We start from the raw sequence: 20,149 nt of genomic DNA, 5'->3' as shown, positions 1-20,149 counted from the left end.
GGGGGGGGATTTAGAGTTTGGCATCTTTGTCCTTGCACTTGTAGACAGTTATAGACCCATTATCAGTGTGACAGAGAGACTCACTTTTTCTGTGTCCTTCTTTCTGATCTAGGAGTGCAGTATAAAAAGTCAAGAGGCATAATGTCAACAGTGTAACAGAGATGCAGGGATCCAGTATTCCCCATTCACTTAGTACACTTCTGCACCACGAATCACAAACCTGAAATAACATCGGACAGGTAGTGCAGAGGCAGCGCAGGAGTGAACAGGGAATGCTAGTATGTCTTAGGCTGTCAATAGATTAGGATGACTAAATAGAGCCTGTGCCTCCTTATATCTTTTTATTTATTTATTTTTCTTTTACCACCCCTCAACACAACCCCAAAAAAAGAAAAAACAAAATTAATTAAATAATAATCCCATAACTGCCCAATAAGGCTGGATCTTCACGCAGTCCCACCATAGGTGTGCAAAGGTCCCAAGGGCACCACATCCCCTCCAACACATTGGAGGGATCTCTGTACTAAACTTCTGTGCTCTCTGCGGGACAACATACCATCTTGCTATCAGTTTATAACACATCTCTATTGTCTTGATATCCCTAGAGCAGGGATATGCAAATAGCGGAGCTCCAGCTGTTGCAAAACTACAAGACCCATCATGCCTCTGCCTCTGGGTGTCATGCTTGTGGCTGTCATAGTCTTGCTATGCCTCATGGGACTTGTAGTTTTGCAACAGCTGGAGGTCCGCTAATTGCATATCCCTGCCCTAGAGGTAGAACATGCTACCCTAAGAATCTTACACCTATGTTCCTCATCCCGTAGGGTACCTATTTCCTCTTCCCATTTCACCAAGTAGGGTGGGTCTTTAGGTTCTAGTTCTTCTACCAGTATTTTATATATTTTAGATATACTCTGACCCAAGCACCACGGGGAAGAGAATAATTTCTCCATTAAATTCATATTACCTCTTCATCGTAGTGGTTGGGGGAGTGTCTGTGTAAAGTGCTGTATTTGTGTGTATCTAATCTATCTAGTGGTCTATTTCCCCATTTTTGTATTAATTCAGTGAAAGTGCATAATCTGTTTCCAATCATCACATCTTGTAGAGTTATTTCATCCTTCTTTGCCCATCTAGTAAAATACATGTGCTCGTCTTTCCCAGGCTTAAAATAATTTGTGTTTAATAAAGAGATTAAAGGTGAATTATATTGCCAGTGGTATAATCTACCCAATCCATCCCATATCCTAAAAGTGTTTTATGTTAGTGGATTTGTGCTATTTGATAATTTGCGGTATTGTTGTGGAACCCACACCCTTTTCCCTAAGTCTACTTTACTTTGAGCTTTTTCAATATCCACCCACCCTTTACCATCTTTGTTATATATCCAACCTACTATCCGTGAGATAATAATTGCCTGGTAATATTTCTTAAAATCCGGTGCTGCTAATCCCCCTAATTTTTTCCCCTTTACGAGTGTTGCATATGAGATTCTAGAATGTTTGTGCCTCCATATATTTATTAGCACTAAAGTTCTTAATTTCGCAAAGAATTCCTGTGGGACTCTCATTGGGATCATTTGGAATATGTAGGTTAATTTTGGCAGGATGAGCATTTTTAAAGCATTTATCCTCCCTAACCACGAGAGGGGTTTATATCTCAGATAGTTGAGTTGGTCTTTAACCTTATTCAATATAGGGATATAGTTAGCCACATATAAAGATGACAGTGATGCTGTCAATTTTATGCCTAAATACCCAAGCTCCCCCTTATGCCATACGAAAGGAAATGTGGATTGAATTGCCTGCTGTTCTTCTTTTTATAGTATTTACATTTAAAATCTCAGACTTTGATGTGTTAATTTTAAAATTTGTCATCTTCCCATATCTACTCAATTCTTTTAGTACGATTGGTATTGTTGTCCTGGGGTTAGAGATATAAAATAGTACATCATCTGCATATGCAGCCACCCTATACTCCCTATCTCCTACTCTTACTCCTCTTATATCAGTATTTTCCCGGATCGCAGCTAGCAGAGGTTCCAATGTCAATACAAATAGCATTGGTGAAAGGGGGCAGCCCTGCCTTGTACCATTAAACAGTTCCAGGGGGGGGAGAGAGACTTCCATTTATTCTTATTTTAGCTTTTGGATGGTAGTAAAATGCATCACCCTTTCCCTTATTCCTACAGGCCTCAGTGTTCCCAGCATGAAGCCCCAGTCGACTCTGTCGAAGCCTTTTCGGCATCCACTGACAGTAACATGACCGGGGCCCCACTCTCTCTGGCCTCATGTATCAGGAACAGGGACTTAAGACAATTGTCTTTCCCTTCCCTCCCTGTTACAAACCCCATCTAATCACTATGAATCCATTGTGGCAGAAGTGGTTTTAATCTTCCCGCAATTATTTTTGCAAAGATCTATATGTCGGCATTTAGCAATGATATAGGTCTATAACTCTCAAGTGCCATTGGATCCTTGTCCGCCTTTAAAATCAGGGTGGCCATCAATGACTCTTCCCAAAGATTTTCCCCTTCTGCCAGAGCATTCAAATATTCGCATAATTTAGGGGCCAGTCATTTTTGGAGTTATCGGGGCAAGGACTCTTCCCAGTTGCCATATCCTTAATTGCACTTAGTACTTCTTCCTGTGTTATTGGGGCATCTAACAGCTCCAATTCCTATTTAGGGGTCACTGGAAGGTCAAGCCCCTGCAGATACTCTTGGATTTCTTCCCTACTCTCCCTATTTTTTTCTTTCTGTCTCACATCATACAACTGACTATAATATTGATGAAAAACCTCTGCTATTTCGGGAGATGAGTGCTTTATTTCCTCTTTCATATTTTTGATTTTAGCTATAAAAGATGCATTTTTTTTCCTCCTTTACTGCCCTCGCTAACCATTTCCCAGGTTCATTGTCCCACTGGTGTCTCTCTTTATCCACTAAGTCAAAGGCCCTCTTCTTCTCCTGCTCTATTAGTACTGCCAGTTCTTCTTTCTTTTTCTTAACTCTACCCTCTCTGGGATACCCTTGGGTCTCGTCTGTTGTTCTAATTCATATATCTCTTTACAGAGATTGTTGATCTTTTTTCCCTTTTCCTTTTATTTTCCTGCCCCAATACTTATTAATATACACCTTATATAAACTTTATGGGTTTCCCACAGGGTACCCTTAGAGATTTCTGGTGTATCGTTTATAAGAAAAAAATCCTCCAACTCCTGTTCTATCCTCCTATTCACCTCAGGGTCTTGGATCAGAGAGTCATTCAGGTTCCACATCCTGCCCCTGGGGGGGCCTGATGTTACTTCTAATTGTGCTATTACTGGGGCATCGGATAAAGAAATCGTTTTTATTTCAGTTTTTTTGAGTGAAGGGAGCAATTGATGTTCTTTCAGTACATAGTCTATTCTTGAGAATGACCCGTGTACTGATGAGTAAAATGTATAATCCCGAGCTTCTGGATGTCTAATCCTCCAGACATCCACAAGTTGGTGTTCTAACAGTAATGCCCCGTACACACGGTCGGATTTTCCGACGGAAAATGTGTGATAGGACCTTGTTGTTGGAAATTCCGACCGTGTGTAGGCTCCATCACACATTTTCCATCGGATTTTCCGACACACAAAGTTTGAGAGCAGGATATAAAATTTTCCGACAACAAAATCCGTTGTCGGAAATTCCGATCGTGTGTACACCAATCCGACAGACAAAGTGCCACGCATGCTCAGAATAAATAAAGAGATGAAAGGTATTGGCCACTGCCCCGTTTATAGTCCCGACGTATGTGTTTTACGTCACCGCGTTTAGAACGATCGGATTTTCCGACAACTTTGTGTGACCGTGTGTATGCAAGACAAGTTTGAGCCAACATCCGTTGGAAAAAATCCTAGGATTTTGTTGTCGGAATGTCCGAACAAAGTCCGACCGTGTGAACGGGGCATAACTTCCTAATTTTATTCTGTCTATGAGCTGGCAAATGGGAAAGACCTCCCGTAGTATCTACCCGTGGGTCTATACACATATTGAGATCTCCTGCAACTATCAGTTTCCCCTCCTTAAATTCTGACAGTTTTTTCAAGGTTTTCCTCAAGAACCTATCTGGGTCTCTGTTTGGAGAATAAATATTTGCAAGAGTACAATCCATGTTAAACAATTTATGAAAAGAAATCTCCCCTCTGGGTCAGCTAACTGCTCCCTTATCAAAAACACTGTATTTCTATCAAATCCTATAGCTACCCCTCGAAAGTTGATGTTGAATCCCCATAGAATCATGTACGGAAAAGCCGTGCGGATAGCCTTCTCCCCGAGGCATGTGAAATGTGTGTTTCCTGGAGGCAAGCCACATTCGCCCCATAATATTGTAGTTCTTTATTTACCATAAACGTTTTCCTTGGGGTACTTAAACCTTTTACATTATACGTTACTAAATTCAATGTAGTCATAATTCATATTGGAAATGGCTACTCCCTTTTCCTCCCCCCCTCCCTCTACGGGGATCCCAATGTCCCCACCGAGAGAGAGGCAGATAGAGGGAAAGAAAAAGGGGGTGAGAGAGAGAGAGGCCCAAAAAAAAAACCCAGCCTACCCCCTCTCCAAAACCCCCCCAGACCCCTCCCCCCTTCCAGTCCTCCAGTCCTGGGGGGTGAACAAATTCCATATTTGTTCAACGCATGGGTCCGACGGCATCTATGTAGATGTCATTCGGTCTCCATACCTCCCGAGGGGAAAAAGCTCTTCAGGTCACCAGCCCCCCCCACCAGCTCCCCGCCCCCCCCTCCACCCACCCCTCAATCCATCTTCCTTCTCTTTCCCTTTCCTCCCTCCCTCCCTCCTCTCTTATTCCTTCAGAGTGACAACATTATTCAAGCTCTACCCTCTCCTCCCCTTCCCCCTCACCCCGGCTGCGAGACCAATGCATGTTACTAAAAGGCAACACTACTCCATTATTCTCCTCCCAGCCCGGCAAAGCCGGAGGTGGAAGATCCAGTTTGCTACAAAAGTCTGGAAGATCTTCGGGGAATCTTAGCACTGCACTACGACCGTCCTTTTTCCCCTTAAGACAAGCTGGAGATCCCCATTGATATAGCACATTCGATGTCCGCATTTGTTCTGTTAATGGTTTAAGGAGTCTTCTTCTTGCCAGTGTCTCTGCCGATAAGTCTGAGAATACTTGCAATTCAGTTCCTTCATAAGAAATTATTCCTGCTGTCTTCTGAATATTTTCCATGATTTTAGATTTCTCTTCAAAGTAATGGAACCTTACTATTACATCTCTTGACCTATCGTCCACCTGGGATTGATACCTTATGATCCTATGGACTCTATCTAGCTTCAATATTTCTGCTGCCTCTCTCCTTAGCATAGGATTAAACAAATCCTGCATCACTTTGGTTAATTCATCATTTTTATATTTCTCTGATATGCCTCTTATCCTTAAGTTTTTTCTTCGGCTTCTATTTTCCTGGTCCTCAATTTTATATAGGAGCAGTCTGTTTTTTGGAGAGATTCCATTTGTGCATTTATTTCTACCAGTTTTTGGTCATATATATCCATTCTCTCCTCTATTTCTTCTACTCGTCTGAGAACCTGCCCGATATCTGCCCTTACTGCCGCTATATCAGCTTTCAATGATCATTCAACTTTAGATAGCATCTCAGTCAACATCACTTTAATTTGGGATAGGCTCGCTTGGGTCAGATCTGGCCTTGAGTCCTCTACAATCTCTGGGGATGCCCTACCTTTCCTCTTCTGGTCCCCGTTGTGTGTCTTAGCACTTCCTTGGGAGTTTTCCCCCGCATTTCTTGTCTGTGTAACAGATGTGTCATAGATTTTCCCTACTTTAGTTTCTTCATCTGTCCCTTTTGACTTGCCTGTCCCCGCCTGTGCTACGGTTGCCTGCCTAGGGCTGCTATGCCCATTCTCCACCATGCTTGTCTCTGTGGACATATACCGCTGAATACCCCCTGAGCTTACGATAGGTGGGCCCCCTTTTCCTGTTTTACCTGATTTTCCCCTCATTTTGGTTGGCTTTTTTTTATTTATTTTCTTCTTCTTTTCCTAAAGCCTATTTTACATTAAAAGGTTTCTCTTGGAATTTCTCCACTGCGGTCTCTTCACTCTATAGTTAACAGTAGGAGGGGTTTATCCATATAGGCTATCTGTGAGCCACTACACTATTAGAGAGTCTCTAAGAGTCTCTAAGGCCTCTACAACTGTCTTCAGCTATTCTTTATAAAAAATAACAAAATATGTAACAGTGATTATTCGTTAAGATTTGGCAGAATGTGTAGCAATAGTTGTCTCCAGTTAGAAGGAGTATTTCCAGCAGGTAGCTACAGTCTTTACCCCTTCTTCAGCGGTTTATGAATTGATAGATTACTGTATTCACAGGCACATATACACAGGCAAACAGCAGCAATTAGATAGATAAAAGGGGATATTGCGAGCCACAATAGTATATTGTCTCAAATGTGGAAATCACCTAGCTGCCCGCGCAGAACACGTTTCATATGCCGTGCAATACAATGTATACAAAAGATATGCTGCGCTAAGATGAAAATGTCAATCTGGAGATCATTAATGCATATGAGGTATACTGAAAATACTGCATAAGCGGCTTATCCAGTCTCAGCAAGGCACAAAGGATATATGTATAAAAAAAATGTTTCTTTCTTTTTTTTCTTTTTTAAAAGTGATTATGAGGTGCAAAACTACTAACTGTATATATAATAAATGAAAAATTATTTATATAATCTGAATTTTACCGTGTAAAAAATATATATAAATAATATCACAGTGATAAGTGCAAAAAATACAACAAAGTGGCAAGTGCCACACGATGAGTGTGAATATCAAATCCAAGATGTGATACGTGGTTATTAAAGTCCAATTTATGAAAGAAATGCACATAAAGTCCATAAAAACAGTTCATAAAAATCCAGCGTGCGTGCATTAATCTTAGTGCTTAGTGCTCAGAATTCCATGCTCAAGTGCCATCCAGTGACCCCCCCCCCCCCCAGGGACAGCTCACCTCAGAGCGTGCGACTCAGCTGTGAGACTGAATCTAAACACGCTTATGAGCCATCCCACGGCTCAGTGATGGAATCCAGATACACAGTATTCGGCAGCAGCTCCACAGTTAGGAATAAAGGAAAAGAAAAAGAAAAACTGGATAGTGTGATATCGTTTATAAATGTTTATTGGAATAAAAGCTCCCCACATTAGAGTACTCACATTTGCAAGGTGAAGTGCACCAATCTGATAACATTCTCCAAAGTTTGCCTCGAAGTTTGCCTGTCAGGAGGGATAAGCTGTGCATCTCAGTGGAGTGAAAGGCTCCGTGCTCCGTCCTGGCCCCTCCCCTACGCATGTTCGACACAGGATCACGTGTCTTCATCAGGGGGATGTGCACATATACACAGGCAAACAGCAGCAATTAGCAGGAAGTAGTAGAAATTAACAAGAAAGTTACAAGTAGATTGTCCAGATGTCAAGACACACATTCAGAGGAGTCATTCACAGGCCTACACCATTTATGAGCAGGTAACCTTAAGTATCAACAGGAGGCATTGATTATTAACGACAGTCTTTTGTCAAGAAGTAGCCCCCTCAAGAAGTAGCGATAACATTCTGCAGCAATTATCAATAAGCAGCAGCAATAGTTATCAGCATACAGCATACATTGGCCGCTACCTGTACGTTGAACTTATCAGCAGCAACAATTAGCAGAGCTGGGGGTCTTCAAGGGAAAACCACAGTGTTCTTCAAATAGTAAATAGTTTCAAAAAAGAAAAAAAAAGAAAAAAGAAAGCAGTCACATTTATCCCCCTTCTGTGGGAGAATAGCAAAGCTCACCAGAGAGAGCCCTTCCCAGCCTTCAACAATCCTGACATTAGTTATCAGTTTTCAACCTCTTGACAACCTCTTATGAGAGCCTATCAGAGGGAAACGTCTTTCTACTGCTTTACACACTTTTCTCTTGCTGCAGATAGATCCGTTAGCTGCAGGTAATAACAGATTTACGCATTCCTTGCTTTATTCCTCTGTAATTAGCAAAAATTATCGTCTCTCAATAGCAAATTGTTCAGCAAACAATTCATTAGCAGCAGGCAATAGCAGTTCTAAGCAGTCTTTGTTTCTCTGTATTTAGCCAGGATTATCATCACTGTTATCGCTAAATAACAGACTTTCCTTTAAAAGAGGAGAAACCAAAAACAAACAAAAAAAGGGAGAGGTTTGACTGCACTCAACCCTTTGCAATATGAAATAGTAGGATTTTCCACTGCTTTACATATTTCTCTCATGCAGCAAACAGTTCAGTTTATTCAGTTCGAGACAAGTAGGTCATTTATACTTTATACTTTACTTTCCTTAATTAGTATAGTCCTACCACAACCCCTAGCTTCTTCATTCCATACAGCAGAGTAGTCGCGTGGGGGGCATGTCCTGTACCCAGCATCTCGGGATCTCCTTGTAAGCCCCGCAGACAGCGAGGGAAAACCTGGCTCCCGCAGCATCCAGCCCTCCGTCCCCAGGTGCAGGACCTTTCCAGGTGTTTCTGCAGTGTGTCACGTATCCTCCAGGTGGAAAAAAAAATGCCAAACTAAGCCGGAGGAAGGTGGGGGGGGGGAGAAAAAGGCAGTGGGGACACACGCCTGCACTAGCCTTTAGATGAGGATATCCATGTATCGGAGAGTGTGTGCAAGAGCGGCGGTTGCCGTGGATGTCCCGAGCGGTCCTGTTCTCCGTTGCACGGCCAGCTTCTCTAGCCGTTGCCTCCCCTCACAACTCACTCTCTCTCCTCTGGTGGCGGGAATTTCAGATGGATGGGTGGAGACGAGACGGGGCTCCGATGTCCAGGCGCTGGCTGCTACATGTCAGAGCTCCTCCCCCCGTGGCTCTTGTCCTTCAAGTTTAAGCCGTGCCTCCTTATACCAAGTGTCTCTATCAGAGTTCCCTCTTACATCAGGTGTCCCCATCAGAGTGCCCCCTTGTATCAGGTGTCTCCATCACAGTGACCCCTTACATTGGATGTTTCTATCAGAGTGCCCACTTGTATCAGCTGTCTGCATCAGAGTACCTCCTTACATCAACTGTCAACGTCAGAGTGTCAAATATTGTTAGTGACAAAAAAATATAAACAAGAAAAAAGATGAATATACCAGAAGCAACAATATTATATAAATTAATATAACAATATATGTTGTATATGAACAAAATGAACTCAAGATGGATGTTCCAAAAGTGAAGGAATCAAAAACATACAAAAGTTCTAGAATAAACAAGATAATGCAGCTCAAAGCTGAATCTTGTGTAGGGAAAAGTCACTCACACTCCTCCCGGTGAAGTCAAACTGAATGTTGTGTATAAACAAAGGATAAGGTGGCACGCTTACCAGACTTGGTGGACTCGTATGCTATACAGCATAGGAGTCAAACAGGCATTCATGAGGAATAACCTCAACAGGATTCAGCATGCAAAGTTGATGATCTGCGAATGGGGCACTTCAACAGAGGGGATCCACAATCAGAACATGAGTTCCATAAGGTGCAGAGATCCACATCAAAGGTGAACTTTGGTCTGTGTTTCAGCTTTTTTATATTTATTTTTTCTGTATCTACACTTTATGTCTAGTGGAGATGTTGGCAGCTTACTAGATTTATGCGTAATTTTTCTATTCTTATAACATCAGAGTGTCCCCTTAAATCAAATGTCCCATTAGAATGTCCCCTTACATCAACTGTCCCTATGAGAGTGCTCCCTTATGTCAACTGTCCGCATCAGAGTCCCCATTACATCAAGTGTCCCCATCAGAGTTCCCCTTACATTCACTGTGCCCATCAGACTGTTTCTTACATCAACTGTCCCCATTAGAGTCCACCTTATGTCAACTGACCCATCAGAATACCTCATGCACTCTTATAGGGCGTACACACGGTCGGACTTTGTTCGGACATTCCGACAACAAAATCCATGGATTTTTTCCGACGGATGTTGGCTCAAACTTGTCTTGCATACACACGGTCACACAAAGTTGTCGGAAAATCCGATCGTTCTGAACGCGGTGACGTAAAACACGTACGTCGGGACTATAAACGGGGCAGTGGCCAATAGCTTTCATCTCTTTATTTATTCTGAGCATGCGTGGCACTTTGTCCGTCGGATTTGTGTACACACGATCGGAATTTCCGACAACGGATTTTGTTGTCGGAAAATTTTATCTCCTGCTCTCCAACTTTGTGTGTCGGAAAATCTGATGGAAAATGTCCAATGGAGCCCACACACGGTCGGAATTTCCGACAACACGCTCCGATCGGACATTTTCCATCGGAAAATCCGACCGTGTGTACGGGCCATTAGACACCTGGGGGGGGAGCACAACTAAAATCTGGGGGGGGGGGCACATCCCGCCCCAGCACCCACCTAGATCCAGGCCCAGCTCATTGTGTCCCAGTCCAGAGGAAGGGCACAGTCCTGTGTTTCTGCAAGCTACTCACAGAAAATGACACCTTCCCAGATACAATAATCCTGCATGTTAGCCAAAAATGAAATTGGTCTAGGTTGGTGGATAAGTACTCAGAAAAATCTGTCTTCCTTAAAGCTGAATTCTGAACTGAAGTAAGGTGAGCTTACAGCTGTACACTTAAAATGAAATTCATATTTCTTGACCACAGCTTCAAACGTAGGATAGAATATCACAGACACTGACAATAGCTAACATCTGCAGAAAGAACGTCACTTGAAACTCAAGTCTGACTAGGGCCCCTGACCCCAGGTTCTGCAAAAGCTATGTTGACTGTTATGTTGGTAGTTATGCTACTGTGCATAGACACAAATATACTGTAAGGCCTGAAGAATATTTTAGTGTGCCTCTTTCAGTAACAGCTGAAACTCACTTCATTTCAACATATTATAAAACATAGACAAACAGACTATCATGTACTAGGAATATATCCTACAATAATATATACTGATGCTACGTACCTGTACTGATAATACCTGGATTATCTGCTAGCCATGTTGGAATAACAAGGCCGGAAAACATGGAAAATCCCAAGACAAACAGATTTCTTGAGGAGTTTAAATCGACATACTGAAAAAAGGAGAATGTGCGTCAATTATATAATTACTCGTTTAATATTTGTATTAGTTATTTGAAGCTACAAATGTTAAGAAACAATAATAATGTTCTCTTACAAAACAATATTAAACACGTTGGGGCTGTTTCACTAGGGCAAACACACTTTTCACTTTACAAGAGAATTTTTTTCAGGAGCCTAAGGACTTCAATCACCTAAAAATGCTGTTTTTTTTACATTTTCCTTGTACACGATTGTAGATTCTTTGAAAAGTTAAATTTCACCACATTCACTAAGCTCTGGGGAAATGTATTTGCAAAGTGCAACTTCCCTTGCAAAGTGAATAGCATATTTGCTTTTAGTAAATCAACCCCTATGAATGGCTATGTACCCTGTTCACTAAACCTCTGTCCTGGTAAAGAATAGCCAATAAAAAAGGGAATGTGCTGCAAAGTGATGGCAGTGTGAAACAATGTCACAAGATAAGGTCTTGCTGTGGTCAGAACTCCATGGACAAGCTCAAGAGGCATGCCTGGAAAAACAAAGGGAGCCTTAATGTTTTCTCAGGGCAAGTACTGTTTAAAGGACCAGTTCACTTTTGTACGGAAAAAATAAAAGCACATCCTTTTGCAGATAAAAAAGTGTGCATTTATTTTTATTTTCATTAGGAGCCTGTATATTATAGCACCCACAACGCAATTTCAGGCTCCTACAGACTGTCAGTGAATCTGTCTGCTCATACCTCGTATGGGCAGGCAGTTACACAATACAGGAGGCATCAATGAACTACCTAGAGTGGCCAACAGCTCCCAAATAGTTCATTGGGAACTACAAGCTGTGACAGACCTAGCCGGGAGAGTGGAACCGAGCGAGCAAGGGGCTCGTTACATTGGTTGGCAGCCGTGGGATTAGCTTTCCAGTTACTGGGACACTCCAAACCAGCCTGCAGGAGAGCAACGCTGAAAGACTTACTTATGGGCCATGGAGGGAATGGTGGGATCGTGCTTCCTTGCCGTGAACACATCCAAACCATCACCTGGATCCAAGGTAGCAGGATAGCAGGAGAGGAGAAATACCAGCCACCATGGATGAGGAATTCAGAAGGAGGTTGCGAGAGATGCAGATACACAGAGGACCAGTATCAGAGCAGGTCCTGCGAGGATGGTTTGATTCTATCCGCTGCAAACTCTGGAAGGAAGCGCTAGCCCATGAGCAGCGAAACCAGGGAAAAGTTCTCCCCTCCATCCATGTAAGGTACTGGTCGCAGTATGAAGTACGATTGCTGTTATTGGGGGAACATCCGAATCAGGAGTGGACAGCTGAGTTAAGCAGACTGATCCGGGCAGAAATGCGGTTGGACGAGAGCTACAGAGCCCTCCGGTGGTATGTAGCCCAAGTGTGCCCGTGGACAACGGATGACAGCCCCACGGAAGGCTTTGACTATGATGGCCTGGGATTGTTGTACTGGAGGCTGTCTAGGGACCCTGACTTTGGGAGTGATCGGGAGTGGCGTTTGGAGGAAATAATGGAGCACAGAGAGCGGAGACTGAATGTCTTAGAAGTGCACTGGGCACAGGAAGATTTGGAGTTTCTGGCCGTTCAGGAATGGGAGCTGGAGATCGCCTACAAACAGCTGTTAGACTCTGCTCAGCAGCAGGGTGGTCCTCCCTTTGCCTGGACTATCAGGAAATACCAGTTGACAACTCTGAAATCCTGGCTGAAGAGTTGACAATGTGGCAGAGTAACAGTGTGCTTTGCCAACCTGCCCCCCGCAGCTATGGAGGCGGAGGTCTTATGGCAGATGCATCAAGTGCTGACTGACCTTGATGAACCTGTTTCTGCATTGGATGATCTTGGATGGAGGAATGTGCCTGTCCAGCAGAATGCCAGAGAATCGGCAGTGGAAAATCTGAAGATTGCCGTCCCCAAACCTGAAGTGCTGACAACAGGGCAGAGCTCTGCTAACCTCTGCCCAACACTGATAGCATCTTCTGGGTTCCACGGAGAGGAGATGGTGAACCTTTATCCCCAGACACCAGTTGCAGAGACAGGGGATTTGATAGACTTTTCTGCTGAGGAAGAACAACCTGGTGAGCCTCCAGCAGAAGAAGAGCTGTTATTAGGGCCAAACTTCACTGTGCTCTGCCCAGCACCAACAGAAGTATCTGTGAAGTTACAAGGAACTTCCCCAGCTGAAGCGCTGGCAACCGGACAGAGGGTCCAAGATCTCTGCCCTACACCTGCGGTGGTTCCGGAGGCTCAGGGTGAGAAGGAGGTGGTCACTTCCCAGCAGCAGATCAGGATACAGGGGGAGAAGGGAGAGGAGGTGTTTGTCGTCCCTCCCCAACAGTTAGCCAGACCAGCAGAAGGGCTGGCAACAGGGCCGAGTACTGCTGGACTCTGCCTTCAACTAACAGAGGATGGATGTCCTGTGAAGGTGGATGGGACTTCAGTCTCCACCTGTATACCCTAGGGATGCTGGGCAGTCGGCCCAGATCCCCAACAGCACGACGGAGTGAGCCCAGACACCCTGTCTTCTCTCCAGCGGCAGAAAGGACTCCAGGGAGAAGTGCCAGGCCAGGCTTCTCCCCAGTGGCAGATATGTTCTCTGAGAGAGGCAGAGGTTGGCTGGGTGAGTAATGCTTTGTTTGGAACAATTTGTTTGGGGTACTATGTGGGTACAGGCATTAGAGGACTGGAACTACTGACTAACTTCGGAGTCAACCCGTCTGGGGTCTCCTCCTGTGTTAGTCTCCTGCCAAAAGGGGAGAAATGTGACAGACCTAGCCGGGAGAGAGACTTTTGGAGGGGACTGTATGCTAGCCTCTTGCCGATCGATCGTGTGCCCTTGCATTTGGGGGAACGGTGCTCTTTGTGAGCTGTATGTCTGGGGACCCTTGAGGTGGTATTACTGTGGATTCGGGTCCTGGTCCCCCAGGACACACAGACTCTGGGGACCCTGGATTTGCCATATTGGAATAGTGGCTGATTCATAATGCTGGGACAGATACTGTTAGGAGATGCTGATGTAAATTCCAGCACCTGTCTGTCTGTGGTCTGCTAAAATGTGTATTGTAAATAAGTCTCTAGTATGGGATCTAAGAGTCATTAGATCCCCATTGTTGTTTGTGTTAATTAACTCTGCTATTGTGTGAAGAAGAGTCTATGTTGATTGTGATAATGTTGATTGGATTTTCTGAACTACAAGACGGCCAGTCTGGCCTAAAGGTCATGTCTGAGTCATCTAGGCTGTCTAAAGGGATTAGTTAATTAGCTCATGTTAATTAGGTTAATTAGGTTAATTAGGTTACAGCTGTATTGTTAGAGTAATATGAGCAGGAGGTCTGCACCTCCTCTTTTATTGTATAAATAATGTATTCCTGTCAATAAAGTGAGATTCGTGGTTGAGCTTACATACAGCCTGCCTGGTGTTTGTTCTGAGCTATCACAACTGGACTAGAACGGCACAGAGCTGTAGTTCTAGTCCTGGAGCATCGGATGACCGAACAATCAGATGTTGCGATCTGCAATCTGATTCTATAGCTACAGAACTCTGAATGAATGATGCAGCCGGGTGGGTGGAGCCCCTCAAGGCCACATTTTTTTTAATTGTGACAGTAGGTGCAGGGAGAGGACCCCCGGCCTGCTGTAATAATGGGGGATCAGGAGGAGGGGGTTCGGGGCTGCTGCAAAAGTAACATGTTACAAGTTACACCCTGAATATGGATGTAACATGTTACAAAAGGTGAACTTATCCTTTAATGAACTTAATAGAGCTTGCAGCGATGGAGTGCAATGATTAGGCTTTAGAATAAAGTTTGATGTTTTGGAAGACATCAACATAATTAGTATGTTAAGTATCGAGTTAATTAGTAACAGTCTCTTGTGCTTACCAGGCCTGCATCAATCAAGGTGATTACAATGCTGGAGTCCATTAGCGCCAGGATTGACTTACCAGCAATTTTGCCACACAGCCAGGCTGGTCAAGTAAAGGTATACATGGGTCTTGCATACAGGTAGAGGCATCAGGTCAGGCTGCATAAGCTCTCCTTAATTTGAACTGGAGACATAGATGTTACCTGGTTCACCACAGTGCCAACAGTTCATGCGGGGTCAAGACCACTGCTCCGCCTGTGGTGCGACCCTGGGAGCCCTCTCTGGTCATGGATAAGTAGATAGGTTTTTGGGTTTTACAAGCAATGATTGCCTCTGGCATGGTGCATAAATGGGCAGAGCAGCCAAGAGCAGGTCCTCAATGATTTGATAACTTTCCACATCTGCCAACAGCTACTCTGCTTTTTTGAGGTTAACGCTAGGGATGAGCTTATGGTTTGGTTTAGATTATTTGGGCATTCGGACGAGCTCCAATAACGTTTACAAGTTTGCCCTAAGCCAAACATCATGCATAATAGTTTTAATACTACCGTCATTATACTTGACAGCTTTTGGCTCTCACTGGTTGTTAAGGATGCCAGTGGGTTAAGGCACTGCAATGTCCTTAACAACCAATGATGTCACCAGCATGGCCAGCAAATGTGTATAAAATTAGAAAAAAAAAAAGTCTTTCAATTTCTTATAGTGAACCATGTCTTTTTTTTCAAAACACGTTACAGTGAAAATAGCTTAAAAAATAATCCACTCTGTTGAATGACCTTTGAGTTAAAGGGGTTGTAAACCCTCACGGTTTTGCACCTAAATGCAATGTGAGTTGATTTTAAGTAATATCACAATGAAGTCTTTTTATTACATTTTGACTGCTGACTACTAATGAGATTATCTGGTCACGGAGAAGGTGGACCAGAAAGGGATTACTAAGGAGAATAGGGCTTCAGACCATATCATTATCCTCTGATGAGTCACCCATGAGAGTGATGGCATTGGGCAACACAACCTTTTTGTTTTTTTTGGAGTGATTTCTCTGTATGTTTGGAAAAAAAAGCAGGAGCCATTACTGAAAGATACTTTTTCTTTTAAACACAGTTTTAAACACAGTTTCTTGGAGTAAAATATATAGGTTAATAAAATGAATTTCATATTTATAAAAACTAAGAAAATAACATGGGAACAAATCTGGGGATGTTGCCCACAGAGATCAATAAAATTCTGTATCTCATCATCTGTCAATGGGTTTCCTCACTAACAGCTGAACAATAAAAAAAGGTGATGGTAAAATATAAAGAAAAAAAAACAGTGTACGGTTCCTTTGGGTCTGGTATGGATTTGGAGGGGAACCCCACGTCAATTTTTTTTTTAAATGGCGAAGGCCTGGTATGGACTAGGGGGGACCCTACAATGTTTTTTTCTTTATTTTTTCAATAGCCAGATGCCAGCAATTGTAAATGCGAGTCATTTTAAATGTGATTTGACTTGTTTTTTTCTTTAGCAATGCCATTTTTGCTGCAGCATGTTTTATGCATGCTACAGATGTGCCACTTTACAGGCACATGAAGGGGACCCCCCAAACACTATTTTTAAAAGAATTTTACATTTTTGTTGTTGCATAATTAAAATCACTGCTCCTGAAAAAATTATAATTTTTTATTTATACATGTCCCCCAGCGCAGTACCCTGACCTCCATATCCCTTTTATGGCCAATGACTTGCATATAAGCCTTCAAAATGGGCACTTTTGATTTTTCCTGTTCGGCATACATTTCAGTTTTAATCCTGAGGTCAATTAATTCCAAGAATATTTATTGGAAGTTAAACATGTTACAAATAGGTGAAATGATCTGATAAGCATTCTGCAAATCAATTTATGCAAAGTGTTTATAAAAACTGTGCTTTAAAGTCCAACACCAGCCAAAACTTTTTCTTTTAGTTTTGTACAGAGGTGGGAAGGGTGAAAAGCTATGTCAGGTTTTTATTGCTGTCTGTGTCCCTGTTGGGGAGATTTTATTTTCACTTCCTTTCCAGGTGAGAATTGACAAACCAGGAATTGATGGGGTATCTCTTTGAAGGTGACAGAGACAATGACAGGAGCACAATTATTTGCTAAACTGGGGAGAGGACAGAAGTTCTGACAGGTTTTTATTTCTCTTTGTGTCTTCCTGTCCAAGTGACACCTGTACCTTCTCATTACTTTTCCTGGTTTTACCGGAACAGGAATTAAGCAGAAATCTCAACACTGAGGACATCAATAAAAAACATTTTTTTTTTTTGGAGATAGACTTTAAAATATTAATAATAATGTATACAGTTTAGTATACCACTATAAACCATAACACAAGGCAACAAAAACTGTTGAAAAACATAGCACTCTCTTAACTGCTTAATGACTGCCCCATGTAGCTTTAGGGCCGCTCTGCTCAGCATCACGTAATTATATGTGCACGCACGCGCCTGTCCTGCTGTGCTGTGATTCATCACAGCACATGACGATCACCGCATCCCAGCCAGTGATTGACCATTGGCACCCGGCGATCGGCTCTGAGTCTCTCAGAACACAGCTCTGTGAGTGTACACAGCATAGAGCTGTGTTTGGTGACATTGGATTTAGATTGCTAAGCAGGGAATGAAAACAGTTAGATACCCAGTAAAAGCAGCACACAGTACACACATAAACACTTGTTAGACACATATTTACCCCTTGATCTCCCTAGATGTACAGTGACAGTGCATATTATTAGATGTAATAATGGCACTGGTGATGTCAGTGGTAGTTAGTTAGTTCCCACACAGTGTCAGTGTCAGATTGGCCACTGCACTATCACAGTCCCATTATAAATCACTGTTCACCGCCATTACTAGTATATTAAAAAAAAAAATCTATAAAAATTCCAGTATATATCCCATAGTTTGTAGAAACTATAACTTTTAAACAAACCAATCAATATATATTATCTGGATTTTTTTTTTTTTTTACCAAAGACATATAGCAGACTACATTTTGGCCAAAATATATTAAGATTAGATTTTTTTCTTTATGGGACATGTTTTATAGCAGAAAGTATTTTTTTTCAAAATTGTCAGTCTTTTTTCTTTTATATAATAAAGAAATTTAAAAAACCCATAATGCCCAAATACCACCAAAGGAAAGCTCTATTTGTGTAAAAAACATATACATTTTGTTTGGGTACAGCATTGCATGACTGCGCAATTGTCAGTTAAAATAGCGCAGTGCAGCAAAGCAAAAAATGGGCTGGTCATGAAGGGGGTAAATCTTCAGGAGGGCAAGTTAAATTAAATTAAATGATTATTATAGCTGAGTATTGTATAAATCATTTTACCTGGAGATTTGAAATACCCACTGCAGCAATCATTCCAAACATCACCATAAACATTCCTCCAATTACTGGTTCTGGAATTGTAATAAAAATAGCACCAAATTTACCAAACAATCCAAGAATAATTAAAAGGATTCCTGCTGTCTGCATTACTAAACGGCTTCCAACCTAGAAAACATTAACAAGAAAAGTATAAGAATATATTGTATTATGTGAAAGCTATGCTTGTCTTTTGTCTATCTTATGCTTTAAAGCAAACTGGTTACAAGTTATAAAAAACTGGGGATTATGGGAGACTTGAATTGTTTGCATATGCTTCCAAAAATTGCATCTACCCTGGCCCATTTTCAGACTATAACTGTGCATATCTGTGAGACTACCTTATCTTATCTATGTTATAAGATATTTGGCCCGTGTCTCTACAACTCTTAAGTTTAATGGTTATCTAATTTATCACAGTGCTTTCAGTGGCTCAGTGCTTACTGTTTCAGCTTTACAGCACTGGGTTTCTGGGTTTAAATAACAGCCAAGAAGGTGTTTGCATGTTCTCCCCATATTTGCGTAGGTTTCCTCATATATTCCAAAGATATGCTGATTTTATTTAATTTGCTGCTGTCTACATTGGCTCTAGTATGTGTATGTGAAAAGAGGACCATGGATTGTAAGTTCTTTAAAGGCAGGGACTGATGTGAGTGTACAGTATGAAAATCACAGTTTAAATTGTTGGTTCTTTTATAAATGTAGAAAAAATGATCCGCACTCCGGTTGTTGCTCTTAAAATTTCTTCATTTTATTGAATAGCCACAGTGAACAAACGCAGATTAAGTCAGTTGACGTGTTACAGCCTATGAGGCCTTAGTCATAGTTAGTTATGACTAAGGCTTTATAGGCTGAAACGCGTCTACTAATTTAATCTGCGTTTGTTCACTGTGGCTATTCAATAAAATGAAGACATTTTAAGAGCAACAACTGGAGTGCAGATAATTTTTTCTACATTTATAAAAGAACCAACAATTTAAACTGTGATTTTCATGCTGTACACTCACATCAGTCCCTGCCTTTAAAGAACTTACAATCCATGGTCCTCTTTTCACATACACATACTAGAGCCAATTTAGACAGCAGCAAATTAAATAAAATCAGCATATCTTTGGAAAATATGAGGAAACCTACGCAAATATGGGGAGAACATGCAAACACCTTCTTCGCTGTTATTTAAACCCAGAAACCCAGTGCTGTAAAGCTGAAACAGTAAGCACTGAGCCACCGAAAGCACTGTGATAAATTAGATAACCGTTAAACTTAAGGGTTGTAGACACACGGGCCAAATATCTGGCGGTAACAGCCAGGTCAATAGAAACTGGAGTGCGGATCATTTTTTCTACATTACTCTACCTGAGCCAGCGACTCTGGATCGAGCACCTGGGAGCTCTGCTATCTATGTAGTGTATGGGTAGTAGCACTGACTTTTCTGTTTATTCTTTTATAAATGCCCGTAATAAATAAATACAAGTATTTTTAAAATGCTGCCTTTCCTTCTTAAGAGTGTCTTTATTACGTTAAAAAATATTGTTTAAATTTGAATAAAACTATTATATTTACCCTTAAAAAATAAAATGAACCCAGTGGTATCACTAAATTGCTAATTAATAACCCTCCAATTGATTCTGTATCCTCCACTTGATTGAAAATATCTGTGAAAACCTGTTAGTTAAAGCCTCTACTCTTTCCATCTCCACCTATCAATTATTAACTAACCGCTGTCCATCCTTGTGCTCACTGTGACTCCTTTCTAGGCCCTGTTTTACTAGTTACCCTTTAAGCCATTTTTTTTTTTTTAAACT

At 41.9% G+C, this 20,149-nt stretch overlaps 1 protein-coding gene across 1 annotated transcript in view; it reads right to left on the bottom strand.

Moving 5' to 3' along the window:
* Window positions 1–20,149, bottom strand: part of LOC141132135 (solute carrier family 23 member 1-like) — a 420,625-nt gene that overhangs the window by 40,873 nt on the left and 359,603 nt on the right. Inside the window, exons 9-10 of the mRNA XM_073620201.1 lie at window positions 18,309–18,473; window positions 10,985–11,093 (exon numbers count right to left, since the gene is read on the bottom strand). Of these exons, the coding sequence (XP_073476302.1) occupies window positions 10,985–11,093; window positions 18,309–18,473 (274 nt within the window). The remainder of the gene's footprint in view (window positions 1–10,984; window positions 11,094–18,308; window positions 18,474–20,149) is intronic.

This window comes from Aquarana catesbeiana, linkage group LG03, assembly GCF_042186555.1.
Source record: "Aquarana catesbeiana isolate 2022-GZ linkage group LG03, ASM4218655v1, whole genome shotgun sequence".
NCBI classification, from domain to species: Eukaryota; Metazoa; Chordata; class Amphibia; order Anura; family Ranidae; genus Aquarana; species Aquarana catesbeiana.
This window is presented reverse-complemented; position numbering and strand designations above follow the sequence as displayed.